The 25,942-nt window shown below is 38.8% G+C and overlaps 1 protein-coding gene across 8 annotated transcripts in view; it reads left to right on the forward strand.

Moving 5' to 3' along the window:
* Positions 1-25,942, forward strand: part of RBMS3 (RNA binding motif single stranded interacting protein 3) — a 601,210-nt gene that overhangs the window by 245,692 nt on the left and 329,576 nt on the right. For 5 of the 8 annotated variants that reach the window (XM_027675444.1, XM_027675443.1, XM_027675439.1 and 2 more), the window contains one exon: positions 5,552-5,721. In XM_027675444.1, the coding sequence (XP_027531245.1) occupies positions 5,552-5,721 (170 nt within the window). The remainder of the gene's footprint in view (positions 1-5,551; positions 5,722-25,942) is intronic. The other 3 variants (XM_027675445.1, XM_027675441.1, XM_027675446.1) reach the window with 1 other exon arrangement.

The raw sequence follows: 25,942 nt of genomic DNA on the forward strand, positions 1-25,942 counted from the left end.
AATCATTACAGATTAATAAACTGAGATGTAAGGAATCTAAATGACTTGCTTGGGGTAGCACAGTGATTTTGCAGTAGAGTGTAGAGAGTGTAACCTGGCGGCTCTGACTCACCGGGCTTCTTGTATCCAGCAAATCACTTTTAAAGGCCTTGGAAGGGATTCAGAGAAATCAAAACCCTCTTGAGGTGTGTTCTGGTTTTCCTGATTGAAAGAACTGTGATGGAACAGACTTTGAACCTTATTGTCTGTCTTCATCTTCTGAGTTTACTTACATTTTCACATGCCATTCCTTTAGAAATAGAAAATGTTGCCAAGCTGTGAGTTGTTGCTTCTACAGAAACAGTCTAGGAAGCTTTGGTACTGTGCAGAGGGGTTAGAAAATATGTGCACTTTTACATCTGTTTATTTTCTGTTAGATGCCTAGGGAAAGACCTGACTATCTGGGGAAGCATCCAAAAGAAGCTCTGTCTTCCTGGCCTTCATTGGCCAGATGGGAGATAGACAATACTCATGGCTGGATTCTGCAAGACCAGTGAATGCCCTACAAACCCAGGAAGAAAATTATGATTCGAGCTCCCTTGACTGTAGCCTTTCGAAAATACATGAGGTTTTTGTGTCGCCCATTTCAATGTTCATCTTTTATTCACTTTTCTATTCCACCTGTCTATGGATGAGAAATACAGCTTACCTTCTGGTGCTGTTTCTCACTGAGGAAGCAAACTAAAGGCAGAAGAGTTGCTGTGACTTTTATCTAATTATTTTTGTTATATTTTCCCTACCTCTCTGTTTTCTCTTCTACTGTGATGACTGCCTTTTGCTTAATACAGAATTTTCTGTTCAGTCAGCTCCAAAATCCCATCAACAGGCTGAAAGTTGGTGGCATCCTCTCATTGTTTGTATAATTGGCCAGTAAGAACCCTCCAGGTCACAAAAATTACATCTTTGTACAGTTGAGGTGTAGAGAGAACAGTGTTTTGCTAATGTGAGCTGTAAACTGATATTTGCACAATTTATTTGTATTTACTTTGTCTTATTTTATTTTCTCCATCAGGAGCTAAGGGAATTGGGTAGCAATTGGGCACTAAGTGAGATGAATCTAGCAGCTGGAAAACACTCTGTTCAGAGTGAAATGGATAGTGTGTGTTCACAATTGCTTAAATAACACATGTTTTAATGCTGGACTGTGTGTCGTATTAAGTTTCTAATATAAAATATGCACTATGATAGGAAAAGTCAGCATATCAGTGTTAATAGGCAATCTTTCCAAGACCTTCCTTTCAAGTGGATAAAAGAGTACAAATCTGGGATAACCAAAGGTGACTACAAACAAATTGGCTCGTCCATTAGCATAGCTGTCCAGCTGCATCCTAGGCTCGGAGGCCACTCCAAAACCACAAGCCCAGCCACCTCAGAAGCCTGCCAAGGAGCCAGCTGCTGCTAATAAAGGAGACTCTACAACTTGGCATCTAGGGCCTGTGATTCCCATCCAAAAGGAATTGTATGTGAAAGATATTTGAAATTTGTCTTTTAAAGTAGTGTTTTGCTTTGAAAGAAAAATGCTTTAACCTAAACTTGCAACAAGTGAAAAACTACAAAAGAGTAGTTGGTTGCCATGGGAAGATAAATACTGTTCTTGTGTATGGAGGTTGGATATTGGAAGGAGGAGTGTTGTTCGTTTAGTATCCAAGAGGCTTCTGGTTCAGCATTTCTGGGTTATTTAGTTAGAAAGACCAAGGTATCTCATTATTTATGCTTAGCTGTGTGCACTTCCATGGGACACTTAGTTTCAGAGAGCTGAACTGCAGGGTTTAAGCACAAGGGTGTGTTCCTGAGAGTGGATAAGAATTAAGCACATTAATTTCTCACTTTTAAATAATGTAAAAGGGGAAATTTCATTCATTTTTCAAAGTTGAAAACAAATCCTATTTAGCCATCCATGCTAAATTAATAAGCTGCTTGGAATGATCTACAAACCAGTTCACTCCCCACACGTTCCCCACTGAATAATGAAGCCTGAGAATTGAAAAATTAGTTGGTTGTATTGGTTATTTGAAAAATTAATGGCAAAACCAACTCTGAATTCCAGCTTCCTTTTGAAGTGAAACACACAGATTTTGCCTAATACTTTTTTTTCTAGATCTACGGGTCCTGTGCTTGGCTGTGCTGGCAAAACCTCTTTCTCAGATTTCTACTGCTGGTGTTGGGGTGTTTTTAGCCAGCCTTGACAGTGGTGCTCCTTATGGCTCTTGTGGCAGAGAAGTTAAGTGCTTTGGCCCCAGCCACAGAGAGGTCCAATGTCAGAACAAGACACAAATTTCCTGCTGTCGAGTGCACAGGTGGCTCCCCAGGCAGTGCCCCACTTCAGCATCATCCAGGATCCTGTAGCAAGTGGTCCATATCTGGGATCATCATCAGGTTGCCATTCATTTCTTTCACTCCAGTTATTATGTGGAGATTAACAAACCAGACACTTTGCTCATTTGGAGGCAAAATGCATACTTCTGCCATCAGTCATACACTCATCGGCTCAGGAAACAGGAATCCAAAGCTTTCTTCTGACCTGAAGCTTTTAGTTTGGCAACCAGCCAGAAGATGTCATCAGCCTCAGTACAGGCAATTTTGTAATCTTTCTGTGGATGGTATTCTGGGGTATTGGATATGCATGGAAATTACTGTGGGCTGCTGTGGCTGAGATTTATAAGTGAAGAGGGTTTGGAGTATAGCAGGGTTTGCTGGGCTGAGAAGATCAGCATCCTCCAAATTGGAGTTGCGGCTGCCTCTCTGCCCATCCTTAAAGCATCTCCCAGGATGCTCCTGTGAATCCAGGCATCCATGAGTGCCTGTTGTCTGAGCAGCTCTTACTTGGGAGACGACCTGTCCTATGGCCTCATTCTCTCTGTATACTGAGGACTTTTTTTAGTAGCTGTGTCCTTAAAATCGGTGTAACTGTAATTCGTGTTCACTTCTGCATCCCTTTTCAACTGTCTGAGAGGGATAAAATGTCTTAAGCTTAAATTAGAATTAGGCTCCCAGTGCTCTCCTCTGTGTGAGGATAAAGATCTGATAATAGAATGAAAATTGCTCTTTGTATTTCAAAGGTATATTTCCACTTTTTTTTTCTTGCTTATTAGGTTGATGTGAGAATAGGACATTTACTAATTATCCTCGGCTAAGACATATATAATAATATCGATTAATAATTAAAGTACATACAACTTTATTGGCTTATGGAAAAATCTTTCATTGCTTTACATCATTTGCATCGATTCATTGTGTATGGTAAACTTAGAGATGTAGGGGAAAGCAGGAAGAGTGTCACCTTGACCTTTATTTATATTAGCTTAGGAATGCTCAAAATATGCAAGATGACCATGAGATATTTCCTGAGCTCCTGGTATATTAAATCCAAATGTATTATACAGTCATATCTACCTCTTCCGTGGCCTTGCAGTGCACAGGGATTTAACTATGCTTCAGCCAGGATGTTTGAAGGTCTAGGTGCCTATGTATTTAATAGAGGTTACTGTTGCCTGCAGTGCTATCCAGCTGGGCCATGGCTGTGGCATGGAGCTGATTTCCAGGATGTGTCTCCATCACTGATACTCAGTTGAGGCAGTTCCCTGTGCTGGTACTCAGGACTGCTGCTTCAGCTCTCTATTTTGGGAATGACATTGAAGCTCAGGTGGGTGGGGATTACCCAGTGATAAAATGTGTGTGCAGGGAAATATGATCCGTATGCATTAAGTACTTTTGCTTGTCAGCAAAACTATCTATGCAGAGACTTGGGGAAGGCAGCTCATTGTCCTTTATCTTTTCCTCTAGAAGAGAGTGAATGCCACTACTTGCTAGCATGGTAATCACACTATTGAAGTGTTTTCTCCTTTTAATGGCTCCTACTTGAGTCACATTACAACCAGGTGAGATTGCAGAAGAATTCTGATGTCTTGACACTTGATGCTGTGTCCCCCTCTCATTGTTTAAATGGGAGAAACAAGGAAGGAAAAGGCAGCAGGAAAGGCATCGCTGCAAGTGTGGTGTTTCATTTCATCAAAACCTCTGAGTTTCACCTGTCACTGATGCTCCCCTTATGTTCTCCAACTTTTTTTTGGTTCTTCTAAATAATGGGACTTGTTTGAAAGAGTTTAGACCTACTAATTAAAAAATATCCAACTACCAAGTCTGTGATTTTATGTGTGCATAATTATAAACACTGAAATAGGACCACTGAAATTAAAGGGGTAGTTGATTAGCATGATCAGAAATACTCACAGACTTAAATATTTTCTCTGTTCAAGGCCTAAATGCAGAATGAGCATATTAGAAGTCACTTAAGTGTTATTGCTACTATAATGAAAATTGCAGATGTTTTGCCTTTATTAGTCCATTAGCATAGCACGGTTAACTTAGCATTGGCCCAACATTTACCTGCTGTTGTCACCACACATAAAGCAAGGAGAATATGCTGATCAGCTTGTGGAAATGGGATTTCCCCCCCTCTCAGCAGATGGTTACATTCCTAGAGCTCTGACTCCATTCCCTTGGCTGCCTGTCTAGGGCTTGGCCCTCAGGATCCCCCACTTCCTATAAATTCACCGCTAGAGCTCAGTTTTTCTGCATAGGTCACAGTGGTGACAGGATAGCCTCCTACTTCCAACCATTTGTCCATTCTCCTGGCAAGCACTCTGTGCTGTGAGTAAATACTCTGGTGGTCAGGGCATGGGGTATGGTTGCAGCAACTAAAATTTCCTAATGTTGTCTCAGATCAGAGATGTTTAGGTAATTTTTATAGCATATGTGTGCCTTTCTTCATAATGGGTGTTTTACCAGGGAGCTAGGGGTGGGGAGAGTGTTGTTCTCCCTGTGAGAATGCCTTCTTTTTTAAGTGGTATTTCTCAGTTGTTGTGTGTGGTTTGTGGTTGTTCAGAATTGGGTAAGGTTTTGAGAGCAGAAGGTCTTAGCCTGATCGTCTTTTCCAAACCCTGTTTCTCTATTGCGAAAGACATCTGTAACGGCAGAGTCTTTTCAGACTGCTTTGGATTTTTGCTCTCTTAGGCTATCCAACTCTCTGCCACCTGACTGTTCATGTGTTGGGTGCTCCTCGTGTTTAGAAAAGACTAACTAGGCTTCTGGCATCAGCTTCTGTACCTATGGCTACGTATTCTTATTTGTGTCTTAGAGTACTCTTAGAGGAGATTGTGTTTAACTTCTTCCTTTAATACAAGTTACTCCCTGAGTATCTGTCATTTCAGAGCTTTATTTTGTAATCTAGATAAAATAGGTTTATAATCTAGCTACTTTAATTCCCAATTAAAAAAATATAGTAAAATAATGCACTTCATAGCCATGGCTAAACCCAAAATGTAGGTCCTGTTTTGCATTTTGAAAGGCATTGCTGACTGGGAGTGGGTGACCTTAGGAGCGGGCAGGTGGAGGTGGTCAGGGAAGGTAGGCCAAGCATAGCATAGTTCTGGAGTTACCGAGGTAAACCACATGTGTCTGTCATGCTTTTGCCTTTTACAGTAACCGCGTTTTTGTTTTGATCTGTTTCCAGCAGTCCTATGCACCAGCTCCCCACCCCATGGCTCCTCCCAGCCCCAGCACAAACAGCAGCAACAACAGCAGCAACAACAGCAGCGGAGAGCAGTTGAGTAAAACCAACCTGTACATTCGAGGCCTTCCACCCGGCACCACTGACCAGGACCTTATCAAGCTGTGCCAGCCGTAAGTGCACTTAAAATACTCAGTGTTCTTTGGGTAGGAAGATGTCAAAGCTCGCCTTCCAGCTTACACTTATGTGTGGCCACAAAAAGACATCAGAAGCCTCCTACACTTGAAAGTTAAGTGTTATTCCTTTAGTTTGAATGGCTAATTAATGGCTGTTGAAAACCTTCAGGTAAAGAGTTTAGGGGAATAGGGAGGTGAGGGCCTTCATAGTGACTTCTGTTTGTTCTAATCTGGTTGATTTCTTATGTTAACAGAAGAATCTGCATGACAGGAAAACCTCACTAATGACAGATTTTATAGTTATAATGATCTGTGAATCATAACCTGATGCACACTAAAATATGGGTGTTCCTCCCTGAATCTATCACATTTTATGATTGCCATGTCACACGTTGTTGGGCTCAAAGATTGAGAAGTATGAAACCCACTGAATGTGGTCTTGTAGCCATATGATGAATAGCTAACTAACTGCAGTTCCACTGAAAAATGGTGATGTAGAAGGTAGCACCTTCTACTCTCCTGTTTATCTGAAGTCATATTTACAGATTGTCCTGATAAATATCAGTTTTACTGTGTTTTATTCCTGTTGAAACCAAAGAGACAGAGAAAAGAGCTCTGCTCCTCATGTGTCATCAAAAGAACTACATCCTAAAACACTGCACCCTTCTATCCTTCTTCAATTTGAAATTCCAACCAGAGATCACCTGGCTGGAATTTAGGATAATACATTTTTTTGTGTTATAATAAGAGGAGGGAGATATTTGAAAAAAAAAAAATTCAGCTTTGTTATGATGCAGAACTGTGGTGGTTTTGCCGTAGAATCATCTGTTCCAAAAGACAACAGTGTCTCTACTATTTGTCATTACAAATCAGCGTTTCAAATAGGGATCAATAGATGAAGTTTAGTAAAGCAAGGATCAGTCTGGGGCTGATCTACTGACTTGAATCCAAATGACTGTTTTGAAGCTTGTAATAACAGTATCAATTTAATGGTTTGTTACAATTTTATATCATTCTGCCTTTCCTGATTTTGATCAAAAACCCCGAAAGACTTCCCTGAGTACGCTTTATGTGGACATGACTTGCCAGGAGTGGAGCCTGCAGTCTTACTGAAGTGATACCTGGACTTTAGTAAAATTATGGTAGCTTGAAACTCTTTCCTGTGACTTTCTCCTGTTAAAGCTACTGCAGGTAGAACTGACTCACTGTTCACAGGAGTATGGTGTGCTCGTGATGTTTCATATTTCATGCAGGCTGAATTGTGAGTGTACCTGTCTGACATTTGTACAAACTACATTCATTGACACTTTCCACATGTGACAGTCATAGATAATCCCAGTTCAAGGGCTGGATCCTCAGTATGTATAAATTGATTGTAGTCTACTGACTTTCAAAAAGCCCTTTTGCTATAATCTTCTTGCAGTCTGACTCTTCCCAAGTTCACACAAATGCTTTCAGCTGATCAGGACTGAACTAGTTATTCCTAAAGGAGCCTCGCAACTTTGGCGGCTAGTGCTCAAGTCACGGTGTGAGCAGTGATACTTAAATCGTGAAGTTCAGGGAGCACGTCCCTACCCCTTGTCTGCTTATGGGAAGTGCACATCAAGTATCTGAGAGCTTCCTTTTGGCACTGTGGCAAAATTTTTAATGTGTTCCACTAAACTTAATCTGGTCTATGATTAGGGGACTTTGTCTTGCTATCATGAGATTCCTGTGTGAACAGATGCTCTTTAAGAAAAATGCTGACATTCATTTTGCTGAATGTCAGCAAGGAGAAACCAGATAGTTCTTCTGTCCTTTTTTTCAGAATATTAAAAGAATTTATCAAAGCAAAAGAGAAAGGCAGTATAGGGAAACTTAAATATCTGAAAATGCAAGAAGTTGTCCTGGCAGCATGTAGATTCTAAGTAATGTTTTGCAAGACATTTTCTTTACCTTTGCATGTGGTTACACAGTAGAGGTGGATAAAGGACCAAACCCCTTATCTTTCCCCCTGCCCGCTCCTGAAAAAACCCAAACCTAAACAAAGAAAAACCCCAAACCCTCCCTCTCCCCCCACTCCACCACTAAAACCAAAACTAACAATCTGCTGCTATATGAACAAGACATAGATTTGTCTGTTCAGAAAGATTGTCTTCTGTGAGTTCTCTCCTACCTTATGTGGCTGGGGGCTCACCATGTCTTAAAGATTTCATGTGAACATGGTATTCACAAACAAGCAGAAGGTGCTGTCTCTTAAGCTTCCTGCCTAGAAGTATTAGCATAATTTGCTACAAGATGTGAAATGAAAACCTTACTTCTAATCCATAAATCATATTATTTTGCATTACAAGCTTTTCGTGGAGCTGCATTCACCAAAGCTAGCTGATGTCTAGCACATTGGTTCCCCTAGGCTAGCTGCCAGTGCCTAAAATGAGCCCTTCTGAACGTATTTCCTCTGCTCTAGCATGGGACAAGGCTGCCAGTAGTACAACTGTCATTTGTAATATCTGACATTTGGCAGGCCTGAGGAATAATCTTCTAAAGCCACAATATTTCTCTTTCAGAAGTACAGGAAATGCTGGAAATTCTTATGGTTACACACATTTAGCATAGGCCATCCCATTTCCAGGTTTATTCTTGTAAGGAGGCCACCCTCTAAGTCACATGTAAAGTTTTTAATTTAATTGCATTTTGCCAGGTGGGTTGTGGAAGAGAAACCCTTTAATCAGAATTGTTTGATAAAGTATGGCGCTCTTTTGGTGAATCCTGCCTGCTTTTCTGTCTTTCTGTTGTGTGTTTTTGTGTGGTGTGTATTGCACACTAAATAGAAAACAGACTGGAGTACCATTGATGCTTGAAGTGCAGAGTCCATTACACGTGATGTGAGACATTTCTGACAAATGTTCTGACACTATCAAACCTTTTATCAATTTGAGAGTAACCTTGTCACAGTAATCTGTCAAACTGTTCATATACTAAAGGAAAACAAGTCATCATAGGCTGTACAGTAGCTGAGTAAATGAAAAAAAAATTGCTACTGGAAGATTTTTTTTTTATGTGGTTCTGATCCTCAGTATTTGGTTTAACGTGTGTCCAGCAAAGTTTCATCAAACTCCCTTTTGCAGCAGAAACCTGCTAGGCTGCACTGTATCTTTTGGGACTCTATGCAACAACTCAGTCAAAAGTTACGGCTAAAAAGAATGAGTAAGGGTGTTTAGCAAGCAAGAATCTGTTGCTCTTTTATGTATGTGTTGTCTTCTGGATTTTCATAAGCACTGAGTAAAGAAATTTCCAAAACCGGACCTTGGCCTCTCTTAACCCTTTCTGAAGTTTTTTTAAAAAGAGGCTTTACACTCATCTGTGGTCATATTGATCATCAGCACATATTAGTCTAAAATTTAAATATTTAAATATTTCATGTACATAATATTAAATATCACATAATTAGCTTTTTTTTTCTCTGAAGTACAGAGTCTCTGCTGGTGCAGTGGTATGCACCATTGTAAGTGTATCTTCCCAGTCAAAATATGCTTTTAATCAAAAGTGAAGATAGTCAACCTTAAAATGTAACATTATAGACAGAAAAAAATTGCATATTGTGTCACTGTACTAGCAAAATATAAATTATTATCTTTGAAATATTCATAATCTGTCACTGTAATTTTCATGCATTGTGTTATATTTCATCCAGAAGCATTCCAAGATTCTCTTCAAAACATACACAGATGGCTTAGTCCATTGTTAGTATACTGGACACATCCCATTCTTCCTAACTACATCTCGGTGGAGATAGTTTGAAAGAATTCTCATGCACAGACTAAACATTTGAGCTTTATTACTTTGAAACATATTTAATTAAAAAAACCTCACAGTCTGTCTCTTAAGATTTCGGTCTTTCTGTCTGTTCTTACATTTTTGCACTGACGAAGATTTAGGCCCCAAATGTTTTAAAAGATAAAATAAGTTTTGGAGAAGGAAAGGGAAATTTGGAAAAAGAGATATAAAATATCTCTTCCCTTCCCCCAGTAATTTTCAGAAGAAAATTCAGCTTAAAACCCCCAACAGTTGACTAAAAACCAAGCCTTCTGCAATGCACAATTAAGACACTGACATGTATTCAAAAGATAATCCCTGTCCATCTTGATTCAGTCATTGTGACTTCATTGTGTTCCAGGGTAAAAATAAAGGCCTTAATTAAAACAACAGTAAAAATATCTAAACCTAAGGAGCAGCAAGTCTCTTTGTTGCTCAGGCTGACTCTTGAGAAAGGTGAGATAAAATCTCACAGATAAATGGTTTTCCAGGTATGGGAAATCCCTACTGAATAATGATTACCATGAACGCTGCTTTCTTTAAATAACCTCTAGATCCATATTTTTGTGCTGATTACTCAAGCTTTTGGGTTTGTTTTGGATTAGTGGGGGTGGTTGTTTTATTGGTTTGGTTTTGGTTTTTTTTGTGTGTGGGTTTTTTTGCTTTGTTCTTGTTGTTGTTTTTTGTTTGGGTTTTTTGTTTTTTGGGGTTTTTTTTGAAGGTATCCCAGTTGACTCCTTGGCAAGTTATCAAATGTGAGATTTTAGCCTCTTATTTGATTCTGAATGTCCTTGGTTTTGTCTCGTTGAACATTGAATAAATATTCAGGCTGCCACTGTTTAGATTCTATTAAAGGGATAGTCCCAAGGATAATGTAACCAAGGTTATTAATTGAAAAGTCATACATTAATTTACTTAAATCCTAAACTATTTTTGAAATGAACTGTGTGCATTTCTTTTGCCCCCACAGAAAAAGGCTGAGTTCATTGAAGTTTCAGAGGGGTTCAAGGTGACTTTCAGGGCAGGTTTTCTTGTCAAAAGCTGCAGCAACACAACATTTCTATTAGACCAAGCCTTGTTGCAAGTTCATGATGGTCTGTCCTGCTATGCATTAAGGCAGCAAGAGCTGTATATTCCTGAATATTTTTATTTTCCTTCTATTTTGTGAAAATAACAAGTCCATGTTATATGAAAACTGATGAAATGAAGGTTTGGGAGAAGTAAGATCCCTTCCATTCCTTTTTTTTTCTGCCTTAAATTGTTAATTGACAATAATTACTGTGAACTATAAATAAAATAAGGGTTAACCAAAATACAATCTCCATAGTGAGCTCAAAATCAAAAAAACCAAAAGAATCCCTGTAGTAAATACATTGTTCCACAGTGAAGTCAGACAAAATTTATAGCCAGTGTAAACTCATGTTCTCATCCTGACCCCAGTGAAAACAAACTCCAAACTATCTGAGACTTACATAGCAGCGGTGTTAGGCCCTCTCTGCTCCTGTATTTTTAAGAAATAATCTTTTGATAGGTAAAGGAATTTACTGTGTTCTGCAGTCTTGTGTATGTTAAAGCAAGGTGCACTCTGGCTTCAATATTAATTCAAGCAGAACCAAAACCTATGTCTCTTCTGTAATTTATATCAGCTGACACCATTGCTGTGTGATAAAGCAGGGACTGAGAGGGCGTGAAGGAGAGAGTGCTCATTCAGTGGGATTAACTCATATAGGAACCATGTGGAATCATACTGAATAGTTCCTGCTTAAAATCTTGATGGATATTTTGGTTGGGTCTATCCTAGTAATATGAGAACTGTGAATGGCTCTGATACATGCTGAAGAGGTCAGTCTTCATGGGAACCAAAGAAATGCCCAGACTTGAGGGGAAAAAAACAAAACACCAACTTTCCCTGCCTCCCCCCTGGATTTTCTTTGTTATTCCAACTAAAACCAGAAGTCCAAAGAAGGGTGTACTGTGAGGCCAAGCACAGCCAAGGTATCCTGATGGACTAAACACTCTGATACAAAGCAAGGAGGGGACTATATGAGTATATTCCTCTTATTTGTGAATGTGTGTGTGTCCGGACCAAATCAAAACACACTGATGAGTTGGCTTGGAGAAATCTATATCCTTGTCAAGTTCTTTGTATCATGGGCTTTTAGGGAAGGTTTATTAAGAGGAGCAGGAAAGGGAAAAGAAGGTTAATACTTCTAAGTCAAAATGCCTTTGATCAGAAGCCAAATTGTGAACGTTAAGGATGCACAAAGTAGGCATAAAAGCAGGAACCTGAAGCCATGGACATGATTTGTTAATTCTTGCATTGAAGACATGTTCATAGTGAGGATGCTTAATAATGCTATTAGAAACCTTGTGGAGTTGCTCTCTAGGACTGCAATGATACAAGGCAGGGAACTTGTATTTCCTTTGAACAACATCTTGGTTTCTGAAATAAGTTGATTTGCAGTTTTGCACTCAGTTATATAAATATTACATATTTGCAGTGTGTAAATATGGACATGGATGTACACAAGTTTTTTTCTCCTTTACCTGATATTATTGAAAAATTATTTGTATATTAATTCCCATTGAAATAATCTCCAAATGTCTTCCATTGTTAAAAACAAACGTTGAAGCTACCCCAGTAGGCAGTGAACCAATCCTCTTCTTACCTTGCCTCTTTCACCAGGGAAAACAAAACTCTAGGTCAGCAAATGCCCGCAGCACTACAGAGAGCTCTATCTGGGATGTGAGCGTTCCCCATTGTCAGGAAGAAAGGCAGAAAAATAATCTGTGTAAAGTAATAAATGAGCACCTGCACTCTTCTGTTTTGAATGTGCCTGTCTTTTCACTGGAGTGTGACAGAGTGTCAGTGAGAGTTTCTCATCTCCTTTCAAGTTGGATGAACCTGATTTAATGGAAGATAGGGAAAGAGGCAGCATTCTCAGACACTTGTGCTAAAAACATTTCTTCTGATGAATTTTAATTAAAGTCTTTGTGGGAAAAAAAAAAAAGGGAAAAACCAAAACAAGTAAAAGAACTCAGAAATATTGAGTCTTCTGTGTAACAGTGTGAAGGGCATGATCGTAACAGCAAGGTCATAACAGGAGGGGTTTTGAGATGGAAAGAGTGCAACACACTTAATGAGCTGCTTCTGACCTGTTCTGAGATGTGCATGTTTCCCCTCTTTCCTTGTACTCTTTCTTTCTCTGTTTCTCCAGCATATTTTTTGTGCAGCCATTCAACCCTGGCATCACCATCCATCCATTTAAGAGTGAAAATGCTCATGGCCAAAAACTGTCCAGAGGGCAGACAGGCTACGCACCATATACGTTTGTGAGAGAAATGCCTGTTTTTATAATGTGGTTGTTGCTCTGTGAAAGGACTCTCATGACGGTGGATCTCTCACCAGTCTGAATTTTCCAGCCCCTCAAGGCATCCTGTAAAATTCTGATGCTTGGTTTCTACTTTCCAGTGAAGAAGGCTGGTTGAACTCTCTTGGTTTGACAAAGGTTGCTTCACTGCTGTCCTTTGAGTCATTGTGGTGGGGGTTTTTTTAGTGGCAATGAAAGTTCTGGTTATCTTTGTTTCCTCTGTTTTGAAGCTCATCCATGTGTTTTAGATTTGTCTCCATTTTTGGTATTTGTTCTCCTAAATTCCATGGTGTCAGGTTCAGTGGGTCTTTCTGATCTCATGTCCTTTGGGAATTGATGGTAGCAGTGGGAGAGCAGAACCAATAAACTGTGTGGTTTATACACCTTAGGAGTCACCAATTTTTGGGAGAAGACAGAGACACACTGTTCATGTTCTGATATTTGTGTAGCAGAAATGTTTCTCTAACCTTTTTCTTAAAGGTATGATGCAGATAATGTTCTGCTCTGTTTGAGAAATACTTGTCCTAAAGCTCTGCTGAAAGGAAACAATATCAGCTATACTTAATCAACACCCCCCTCCCCCCAATAAGAATAACCTGGGCACTGCTTCCAGCTAATGGCTAAAACCTTAGTGCATTCCTGCTATTTCTGTGCAAGGGGAAGTGGCAGGCCAACTTTGGTGGCAAAGCTATTGAATATTATCAGCACGAAAACAAAAATGTCATTGTGTTCAGCTGCTAGACTTTCTCATACCATTCCAAACAAGCATCGACAAGAGCTCTGGGCTATGCAGCATGCCATGTCCTTCATTCCAAGTATTTGGTAACTTCCCAGAATTATTTGTGTGACAAATGCTGCTATTAGATTTCTGTTAAAAACTGAAAAGACTTTAATTTTTTAAAAATATGTTCAGTAGAGAAGGAATTTCTTAGAATCTTTGCAACTGCGTCAGAGGTTTTTATATCTGTCTCGTTACAAACACAGACAGGAAAGATAGAATGTTTTCAGCCTAATTTTTAAAAGATGTTGATCTGACAGAGATCTCAAAAGGTCTTCTTTTTCTTTGGGCATGTATTTTCTGTGTCCCCATGAGCTCTAGGGAAAGTGGAATCCTCCAGATTCTGGTTCTCTTGCAAAGGACCTAGCCACAGCTCTGGGGGCAACCCTAAATAAAATAATGAAAGTAATAGCAATGTGCAAATATAGGACTTATTCTGAAATAAACTGTCTGCCAACAGATACCCAACCTCATGTACGCTTCATGGAAGCACAGCAGTCTGTTCAAATAGCAGTTATTGCAGGATCACAGGCATGTTATTGCTTCAGTGTAATACAGGTAATAAGTGCAGCATTTATGGCTATTACTGCCTGGTGATCACATAAAAAAAAAGAAAACAGACATACTTTCCTTACTTCACCTTCCCAGTTCAGCATTTCCATATGCTCCTGGGGTTATAATCCAATTATGAAGCTTCAATTATTTTCTGTAATTCACTGATTCAAGAAGAACATTAACTTTTTAGCTTCTTTACAGTAGGAACCTAATAATTAAAAGGAATAAAATAATTCACAGATTCATAGAATTTAAGATCCGGAAGAGACCAAGGGATTGTCCACATTATTTTCTGGTTGATTCAGGTCCTTAAATTTCCCTTATTTTTCTCCTGGACTGAACATAGCAATTTATTTTAATGTAAAAATGTGTTCCAGAAAACCACCCATTCTGGAACTGAAGATATGAAAGCAATAGCAAACCAGCCACTGTTGCTAACAATTTGTTCCCGTTAACCACATTCTCTGCTCAGAATTCCTGACCCACTTTCACATCACCTTTCTGGTCTTGATTTTTACCTGTTCATTTCTGGTGTAATCAGATTTCAGACCTTTCAGATGCTCCTCCCAGATGTACTTATGTGCTAAAATCAGTGATATTTCAGTTTTATTTCTTTAAGAATACAAATAGTTGGAACTGTTTAAGTCTCTGATTATAAGACAGTTTTCTCCAGCCTTTGGATAATTTCATCAAGAACTGCAGGGATCATTTAAATGTTTTTAAAACTAATTATTTGAGGTTAGAAATCATTTCCTTTTCATATTTATGGACATTTGTTTTTATGTTTAGTTTAGGTAGCCATATCTGTTCATATGTGTCCTAAAGAGGATGAAATATATTTACTGGAACATCTGTGTTCCTAAGCAGGAGACATGATACTCAAAAGCTGCTGTAGTGTCTTAGCAGGAGTGTAAGGTGGTGCAATATGCACTCTGTGGAGATCACAGAACACTCGTACTGACATTATGTCAGAAGCAGAAGCTCATCTCTCAACCTCTGAGGTTTTGATTACCTTTAATTGTAAATCATGTGTCTGTCTATCCTCGGCTTTGAGTAACAAAAACCCATAGAATTGGAAAACTGCAACACACTTGAAGCTGTATTTTTAAAAGTAAGGAATTTGGATCTCTGACATACCTAACTTAATTTTGTAGAACTTAATTTCTCTACTCACCTTTAATGTATCTTATCTCCTCTGCTTTACTTAAATCAACACCAAATTTAGGATTGCGAATTAAATGGAGTATGGCTATGAAGTTTTTTAATGACTCTATAATAATTTAGCACAAATATTTCAATATAAAGTTTATTGAGTGCCTTATGAACTGCATAACAAATGAATTGCTATCACATGTACAAACATACAGCCAGTTTAAGGATTCATATAGGCCAATATCTTGACTCAGATAAAATGAACTCAAGGCAATTGCTTCTAAATGGAAAGTTGGTACCTATGGTGGAACAAAATAGAGTATGACCATGTATTTGGTATTTAAATGAAAGCAGGGCACTATACTCATGCCATGATTTTGCTTACTGCCTAACATAAGAATTGGACTAAAGATGTAATTGATTACAGGTCTTACAGATGTGGGAGACAGGCCGTAATGATACAGCTATTAAATGATAGCAGCACTTTGAGGACTTTTAATTGATTTGTCTCTGTTTTCAGTGACTGGTAAGAAAAACCCGTCTCTATTATAACATGGATTTGCAATTGTTAGTTCTTGTTAGATTCCTGTTTATTGGTTCTTACTGACCTTAGATACGGAGAAACAAGACTTTCTCTCAATCACAAGACCACATTTCTTGTTCCTGCTGTGTCCCTGCCATGCTGTTCCCATGGTACATAGAGAACACAAGGCTGCTGTTAGTGTTAGTTCAGTGTTAGCGGCTGAATCTCCCGCTGCTTCTGGGCAAGTATAGCTCTATCAGTCAGCATATGAGGCATTTTGTGGTGAGGAAAAGGTGGGTTAGAGTGGCCGGAAGTGTAACTGGAGTTCATTGCAATTGCTTGGATGATGTTGTCTGTCAATACAGTTTAGTGTATACTGAGACAACTATGTGGAAAAGACTTAAATTCCTCATTCTCCCTCATTCTTTTTTCCATTGCCCCTCCTCCCCTCCTTTCTTCCTCATGCAGTTGTCCTCTAAAGAGGGATTTTTCTGCACAGAAGTCAGGCTCATAATTTGCTTAGTAGGTGCTGGTTAGCAGTACAAGAGTATTGATGAGAAAACTCATGTTAAATCTCCCTTTGGAGGGAGGCTGCCCTAGAGTTTTTACAATTCACATACACATGGCATTTTAATCTCTCCACAAAGACTTCGGAAAGGGATATTTAAAGTGCTATGCCACTAGTTAGTAGCTGTCACCACTGTGTCAGGCACGCTCTCAGTGGAGAGTTTACCAGCCCTCAATTGGACCTGGAGCCGAAATGTCACCAAGTACATACATCTGTATCTTTTCAGACTGCCAAGTCACGGCAACATTGTGTAGGACTCAGGATGTTGAGCCTGTGAGAGAGATCTCTGCACTCTCAGCAGATTTCCAGGCCTGGACACCTTTTTTCGACTGGGGGACGTGCTGCGGAAAGCCGTCTGGTGGGGACGTCGAGGCGAGTTGGACATGCTGAGGGCTCGCAGGATTCAGGCTGTGTGCCAGCAGTAAAGTGCTCGTCCCCTCCTAATGAGGTAGCCCTTCAGTCCTGCTATCAGGAGGTCTGCAGCTGGTCTGTTTAATGGTATTTAGTAACAGTATGTGCAGTAAAGCACGCTCTCCTGTTACACAGAAATCCACTAATGCTGGCTTCAAGAGTGGCAGGTAATTCAATCACACCCACAAAAATGATATTAACATAACATTAGAGAGCTGCATAGACTAGCAAATGACAGGAAATTATGAAGTTCAGGCTTGAAACTTTATCCTTAACTCACCCATATTGTGTCGAGGTATTTGGAAATTTCCATGGAGTGTGTGATTTTTATGGGACCTACAGTGGGGTGTATTGTCCTGTGTGTCTGCAGAGGATTTCCTCAGCTAACATCAGCCAGCCTTAGTGAGAGTTATATAAAGAATTTATGGTGCAATGTACAGAGCGTAGCTAGACAATGTGAGCTTTAAATATGAATTTCTTGGCTTGGGCAGTTTACCCACCCCAGCTTTTCTGAAGTGCTGCATCAGGCATTCGCTGTGTTGACAGTTTTCAGACCAAATTGCAGTTCAGTAGCTAAGACCCTTTCCCAGTTTCAGAACTATTTTTTTGGGTTGGGGGTTTTTTTCTGATCAACAGTCACTAAAAGAGTTTTCTTTTGTTTAAAATTTACTTGTTGATTTAAAGACACTGCTCCTGTTTATTTAATGTAAATTCATTGGAACTAAGCTGAAAACTAAACAAAACACGCAAAAGCCAGCTCTATACCCATCTTCGGGCTTATTAATGTTTTTCCTCATTTTTGGCCCTGCTGAAACTCATAATGTATATTGGTAAGCAAGATTAACTTCATAATGTAAAAATCCTGTGTTGGAAATGGAAAAAAAGGTTTTAACAACCTCATCTTCTTCCTTGTGACTTCTAGTCCTCCACTGTACCTCCCTGTACCAACAGGGACAAGGGGAAGTTCTTGCAAGAACCCCATGGGTCAAGGAGGAGACAGGGAGTCAATTTGCAGTCTATCCACAAGACGTTTATAAAGAAGGCTGAAGCTGTTTTGTGAGTACAGTCCTTTTATTTTACACATTGGAATCACAGACACCAAGAGCTAAGGGGAGAATTGTCTATTACTCCAAGGATGGGACTTCACTGCAATGAAATGTGAGATTGCAAAGTTCCCAGAGAGAGTGAAACCAGCAGGCATACTGCTTGCAAAGCAGCTAAAATGGCAAAAAGTGCAGCACCCAGGTATTTTCTCACATCTTCAGGCAGGTTTTGCAGTCTGTGCTGAAATGTATTCTACCCTTGGATATCCTGATGCCAGCACCCAAGTAAAACCAACTTGAGCCCAAGTCACATCTGATTTAGGTTTTGTTCCCATGTGGGGGAAGAGGGGAACTGCCTCCTGTGGGAGAGAGAAAACTGCATGATGGTCATTACCTGGGAAAGACTAAAAAAAAATTTAATCTAGTGCAGTAGAAGTAAAGAGTGACAGAAAGCAGCAAAAATTATATTACTCTCGTAATAGCTCATTTAGGGGTTTTGTATGGTGTTTTCTGGGGATGATGAACTCTTGGTATGGTTAAGCTCTGAGGCTGTTATGATTTTTCCCTGTATGCTTTCTATGCTAAGGAGCTGGAGAGGAGTGCCACTGTGTCTATCTCTGTGGTGAACAGGATGGTCATTAATGACCATGCATAGAACAGTAGGATGGCTGTATCCTAGGGGAAATCAATTTTCTGTAGAGAGCTAGGCTTGTAAAGAGTAGAAAATTTCCACTGAAGGGGAGGAGGGGAAAGGGAGACAAAATTGGCAGAGCAGGGATTAAAAAATATAAAGGCTTCAAAAGTGAGGGAAGACTCAAAAGGCTTTCTCTCCAAGGTGGTTTTTTTCCCCTGCCAAAATTCAGCAGGTCTTGAACATGCTAATCTTAGAGATTGGAGAGAAAACAGCCTTTGGGAGAAGGTCTGGGATGGGGGTTATGAGAAGATTGGGGAGAAGACTGGGGTTTAGACAAATGGTGATTCTTTTTTAAATTGTGATTTTCTTTTAGAGGGAGAACAAACATGCATAACTGAATCACTACTGTGCATTTCACTTCCTGAAGGAGCCTCTATATTGCAGATATATATTGCCTCTATATTGCTTCTGGGTTTTAGAGCCATGCAGTGAAACCTGGAACCAGGTTAGAGCCAGCTGAGGTAGCTCCATGCTCTCCTGCAAAACTGGTGTGACTGTGGTGTGGATGCGTCCTTATGTTCCACACCATGTGCAGGTGCAGTTTGGAGTTCAGACTAGGGTCTGAATTCTTCTGCCATTCTCCATATTCGTGTCTTTTCGAATCAGTTTCACTGCAGTGCTGAGTGTCTCTCTCAACTTTGGGTGACCCAGTGGCTATGAAAGTCCTCCCCCATACTGTAATGCTTCACTGTCTTCATCTCTGTGGATTTCCTACTACTCAAACCTTGCTACTCCAACCTTGCTCTTCCCTTTGCAGAGCTGGAGAAAGCCTGCTTTCCCTAGGATGCTATCATTTTACTCTCATAACTTAACAGATCTTGAAAAAACTATTTCAGAGGGGAGTTAAGGGAACTAAACTGTAACTGGTGTTAAATGTCATCATTCAGATAACAGCACTAAGAGGAGTAAATTTGCTTAGACTTTTAAAAGTATGTTTGTATGTTTATGTATCTTAAAAATGTAAGCAGACATAAATCTTTGCATCTCAAACAAGAGGATGATTCTTTTCTTACTCTGCTCAATATTAAAGGCTAAACCAGAGATAAGATAACATACTCATAAACATGGGAGCTTGAACAAAGAAGCTGTTGTCCTAAGAATGTGGGAATAAAAAAGAAACTGAAGTCTGAACTTAGGAAATTGTCTTACAAAATAGAATGTTGCATGTAGAGTAACATTTAATGGCTCTCAGAAATTGCAAACAGGGCAAATCCACAGGTCTTTCTCTTGATCTCCGTGGTCTCTGGAGCAAGCCTAAATAAAGCGAAGGGCAAAGGCATATGGGAAATGAATAGCCGGAGCAGACGTTTTTTGCTTTGGCTTCTTATTCAAGATGTTGGTCTTTTGAGAACTTCCTTTCTTGAATGGCAGAAAGGGAAAGGGTCGGAAACTCCCATGGTCTGAATAAGTGGGAGGAAAGAGTGCAAGAGCTGTTGATGAATAAGATGTTTCAGAAATGCATAAATATATGGTCTGATACTGAAAGTGCTTGGTTGATGAAAGCTGACCATTGGGTGCATTCAGGATTGTCCAGAATATGAATTCATTTGTTCATAGTTTTAAATATCTGCAGACTATAGTTCTGTATCTTGTAGATTGTGTCTTTGACTCCATGAAGAATGACTGTGACCTTTTTACATTGGTTTTATGCTTTCACTGCATCTGATGGGATGTGCAAAATGCAGTCAGCTTGCTGCTATAGGTGATTGTTGTAAATTTTATTTTATTAATTTTAAACCCAGCATAATTGGCAGATTATATTTTGGCTGCTGGACTGTAATTTATCCATATAGGATATACTTGTTCTTTATGTGTGTGATAGCCGTAGTAAAGTGAGGGGTGTCAGCACTGGGGTTTTCATTTACCTTTAAATCCACCTCTTTTTATAAAGTGGGGAATAGATCGCAGGGTGGATTTGTTCATTGCTATTATTTTATTTACTTTTTTTTGTTTTTCTCAGGGTTGTTTTCTGGGACACAAACCATGCAACTGTCAAACAGTGTTTTTACCCTAGCCGAGGATGTTCACTAATATTTGATGAAGATGTAGCCCTTGGTGTTGTCAGCCCTCAAAATCTTATTGCAAGGTTCACAATGTTTGTTTCTTAAACCCTGAGTTCCTTAGGCATGTGATAAGGTAGGGATCTCATCTTTCAATTGTTATAAAAACGTAGTTTCTTTCCTTCATGGCTGTAAAGAGAACCATGAAAATACAACCCAAGTCTATCACAAAGGCTTGAAATAAATGTGCAAAATAAAGGGACATCTCAAATTTATATTTTATTTTTAATACCAAAAATTAATTTTGTAACCTTTTTTGTGCATTAGAGAGCAACTGGAATTGTCACTGCTATGATCCTTGGCCAGTTTCAGGAAGACTTGCGGATTTATCCCAGTGAATCACAGTTCTCTCTTTCTAAGTATGCCCAATACCCAGAATGAGATCTCAGTTTTTTCCATGAGTATCTTTATATGGTTTGAGCATTGTATCTTATTTAATTAGTTTATTTGAAGATGCCTGAAGCCAGTAGTATACAAAAGTCTTTTCTTGAGGGTTCCCAAGCAACCGAAGCTAATTTGCTTCCAAATTCAGCATTACTGGTCAGATTTCAAAATGTGCTCACTGTGTTTTTCAGTGAGTCTTTTGTTCCTGGGGTAAAATTTTTCAACAGAAACATAAAATATCTGAATTCTTGTGCCTTCCTCTAGATTTGCACATGTATATTTCAGAAAGAAAGGGCTACAATGCATGTCTCTCTTAATTGCTCTCCATCAAGGGTTCTCCTAGCAGGATCAACCAAGTGTCCTTTTAAGGACAGAAGACACTAAGTATATAAAGAGTGTATTTATTTAGTGAATCCCATGGCTTATCTCATCCTTTCGTGGTCCATGTTGGCTGTTTTTGGGTGCAAACTGAGCAAACTCTGCAAGCAGAGCACAGGAATTTCCAATGTTGGCTTTTCTTCTGTAAGACACAGCCAAGGTGTCCAGTGAAAGCAGCTGGCAAAAAGCCTCAGTTTTTGGTTGACTGAAATTTTGTTTGTCTTAGTCTCAAAAGTGCTGACTGATGAGCAGAAAACTAGAGGACATGCTAATTATGCCATACAACCTGCCCCTTGCAGTTATCTTAAAATGTAACTTCAACACTCAAAGACATGAGGCAACTGCTACCTCAGTGTAAATTAGGACAGTTCCTTGGACCCAGAAGAAGGGTACCACATTTCTGGAAATGAAGAGTCTGATCCAAAGTGCATTTTTTAACGAGCTCTTCCTCTCCAGAGATATTTACCTCCCTGACGTAGCGAGGCTAATTGTGTTGAAATATGTCCATCTGTCTTTGGACAATAAAGAATGAAAAATTATTTATATAATAGAAAAGGATTCTAAACTAAGTATCTTTTTAAACCTGTAAAATTGTTTTTGTAGAAGGTGAGACTTCACTTCATGCTGCATTCACTTGCAAGTTTTTAATGCATTTTGAAAACATAAAAAAATTACCATGATTCATAAATTATGTAACTGTATTGCACGTGGGGCAGCTTCACCTAGTTTGAATTTAGTTGTTAACAAAGCTATCATTCAAGAGAAGGTTTTGAAGAATACCTGTCTGGGAGTTGTGAGTTACTAACCAGAACAGATGTGGTCTGTTAAAATTAACTAGTGTAGTAGTTACAGGCCTTGCACTGAGGAAAGCAAAGTACTGGCTGACTGGAAACGTACACTTTTATATCCTGTGTTCATCTGTTTACTGTGTTGGAGTGGTAGGGAGGACTTCCCACACCAAACAAGCACATTAATTTATGAGCCTACAAATATAATTTAATCTTGAGAAACGTGGATCGTCCTGCTTAAGTTCAACATGCCTGAAATTGTACGTGTGTGAGCGTTTTAAAAACATAGTGAACAAATACCTCATCAAATCTGTTTTCAGACACTCTCCTGAGCCTGTTTTTATGTTAGAGTTGTACAAATAAATGGACGAAAAAATCTTTGCTTTTATAAATATTCTTGAGGGAGTTAAAATTCATAGAAACTCAAAAGCAGAGCTATTCTGTCCCATTTCTGGGTAAGCAGTGTGAACTTTTGTCCACGTAATTATAAAAATCCAAATCCATGCTCTTGTTTTTTCTCCTTGAAAATTCCGGGCAGAAAAAAATGTGCTTCTCTGTGCCACTGTTGTCAAAGTTCAACCTTTGGAAAATGAATACAACTGCGACATTCCAGCCCTGGAAATAAAAGGATTAAAATAAATATATTGAGGAAAAAGAATAATTTCTGTGATGTAGTTCTTGAAATATGTATTTTGAAATGTAAAAATCTGTAGTAACAGTTCCTCTGAAAACTATTTTTTTTACAAAGACATCCAAAGTACCTGGATTTTTCTAATTTGTAAATAGTGAAATGGGAGCTCCGTGAACTCAAGAAGTCTCACACATTTGGTTCAAATGACCTCTCTGTGAACCCTATAAAGTGCTTTAGCTTTAAATTATCAGTTTGAGTTCATGGTCTCTGGTAGTTAGCTGGAGTTCTTGTTTTTATCTGTAATTCCTTTTCTTTTTAATTCCTCTTCTTTTTCTTGACTATTATTAGAGAGGAACCATCTGATTGAGGCATGTATATTTTACAATATGTTGCAGTCATTGAATTCTTTTAAGAGTAAATTGTTTTAGTGAAATGTCAGAAAACCTGCACAAACTGAATGCTCAGAGTTCCACTGAATAATGAGGCTATTGTAAAATGATTGAATACTTTAGAGATTAATATCATGGTATGCTGGCATGCTGGTACTGTATACCAACTGTAGTTTAACAATGAATCTTCCATAAGTAAGCAAGACTCTGAGTGAGAAATCAGATACAAGAAAGCGCAGCATGCTAGAACATACAAAGTAAATAAATTCTGCACACAGGAATGATATGTTGGGGGCGTTATTTCCACAGTATCTAAAATAGTTGAATTGTTGGATAGAGAAAATTCTGCAAGTTTGAAGATGTGCTTAATTTTTTCTTCCAATGCTGATGAGCAATGTCTTTATAACAGAGAAAATAAGGTTTGGATTTTTTTAAGTCCACTGCCCTTTGAAAATTAGGGTATGCCTGGCATTATCATTTGTGACAGGCTACAGTAAATCGCATCTCATTCTGTGAAGGGTTTCAGATCCCTAAACTGGCTTCCCAATAATGCATCCTATCATTATACAGAAAATTTAGCATCACTGCTAAGTGTCTGCAAACAAAAGTTGCATTTTATTTTTTTAAGACATCTGAATTCTTGAAAACATGGAATAATTAGTAATTGAAGATTTAATGATGGCCTAGAAGAAGGACTGAAGTGTACTGCATGAAATCATAGTTATTAATCTAAGCATGAATTTTGTTTTCCATACTTAATTTAGCAACTGTAGAATATTTTGCTAATTAATTATTAACACTGGTTATTTGTCATGGCAGAACTGTGAGGGAAAAACATAGCTTTCTATCAAAGCAAAAATATAAATGTCATAATTTTAATTTAAATATGATATACAATAATGTAATCAATTTTTAAATAGTCTTAAATAGCTTCAATATTCAAACACACAGATTTAATGTGAATATGATGCATAGCACTAATTAAGAATAAACAGCATTTAGAATAAAAACTGCAGCTAATAGCCAAGTGTCTTACTTGCAACAAACTGAGGAAAAACGTTGTAAAATGTCAGGCTTTTATGGAGAGTGCCACACTAGTAAGTGGCATTTTATTCTGTCTTGGGTATCAAGGGTGTGACAAATCTGTAGCCTTATTATAAACACTGTGAATAGGATTTGAGGTTGTACCTACTGAAAGCAATGGAAAAGACTGCCTTTGATTTCTGCAAGTGTTGGATTAAACCACTTAATTTCATTTACATGCTTACAAAAATTTGTTTTTCTGATTTTTAGCAAGGAAAGGAACAAAGCTACAGGAAAAGTTACCTTTGAACTACTAAAGTGATATACTTCTTACAGATCTGAAAGTTCAATAAATGTAGTGTCTGTTTAAATTTCACTTACTTTAACTTCTGCTTTACTTGGTTTAATTTCCCAAAATACTCAAGACAATTACAATAAGTCTTCAAACATGTACACTTTCATATGGCACTGTTTTTCTGGAGGTGAAGGTTCATGTAATGTATAAGCATATAATTCCAGATTAGTTTAAATAGGAAGTATGACTCTCTCTTTATTGATAAATATCTACATTGTCTTGTAAATATATTTCTAACTTGAATGTGAGGCACATCTGTCATTTTAGTGAGGGTGAAAGCAAGATGCATTCCTGGGCTTTAATAGCAGTAGATTTTGCAGAAACTGGAAAGGACCTTGGAGGGAATTTTTGAGTGTAAGTGTTTCTTATATACCTGTTTATTTACAATATTCTCTTCCTGTGGTTGTTGAAATTTTACAAGATACAAACTTCACTAAAACTACCAAGTTTTACCTGTTCTTCAATAAGAGTACCAAAGGACCTAACACAGCTTTCCAGGGCTGTATTAGAGCCCTGTGATTTGAGATAAATGGTTCTTGCATCTTCTGAAAAGCAGGATTTCTGAATATGATCTGTAAATGCAGTGTAAAGTAAGTGGCACGATCCGTAATCTGAAATAGGAGGAAAGAACCTCAAAGGTTAATATGGAGCTGTTATTCAATAGAATGGTAAGATCTTGGGTTTTATTTGTCTAAAGCAATAACAGTGTTCATAGAAATGTGCGTATAGTTATTTTATGGGTTTTGTAGCTTTTTCTCTCTTAGTTCTGAAAAATATATTTTCTCTGGGCGTGGAATGACAGTGAATAATAGGCCCATTTATGAGTGAAATCACCACACCCTTGATAGTAAATATCTGTACCAGAAGATATTGCTGAATATGCATATGCTCTTTCAGGGGTTCATCAGCTTACTGGCTCTAAAAAAATCACTTCTCATACATGCTACAATATTCATTACTGTCTGCTTAAAACTAGGCTCCTAACCGCGTTGTTAAGAACAGAAATGCCATGGTCTGAGTTTCAGAATTGCTGAGCTGCCCTTACAGAATCCTTACAGGAGTCGAGGTGAGGCCGCACCAGTGCAGAGCAGAGCGGGACAATTACCTACCTCGAGCGGCTGGCGATGCTTTGCCTGATGTCCCCTAGGACATGGTTGGCCCTCCTGGCTGCCAGGGCACTGCTGACTCATAGTCAACTGACCATCGACCAGGATCCCCAGGTCCCTTTCCATGGCCCTGCTTTCCAGCATCTCGTTCCTCAGTCTGTACGTACATTCAGGGTTACCCCATCCCAGGTGCAGAATCTGGCACTTGCTCTTG

The sequence above is a fragment of the Neopelma chrysocephalum genome, unplaced genomic scaffold, assembly GCF_003984885.1.
Source record: "Neopelma chrysocephalum unplaced genomic scaffold, ASM398488v2 Primary Assembly neopelma1_26, whole genome shotgun sequence".
NCBI lineage: Eukaryota > Metazoa > Chordata > Aves > Passeriformes > Pipridae > Neopelma > Neopelma chrysocephalum.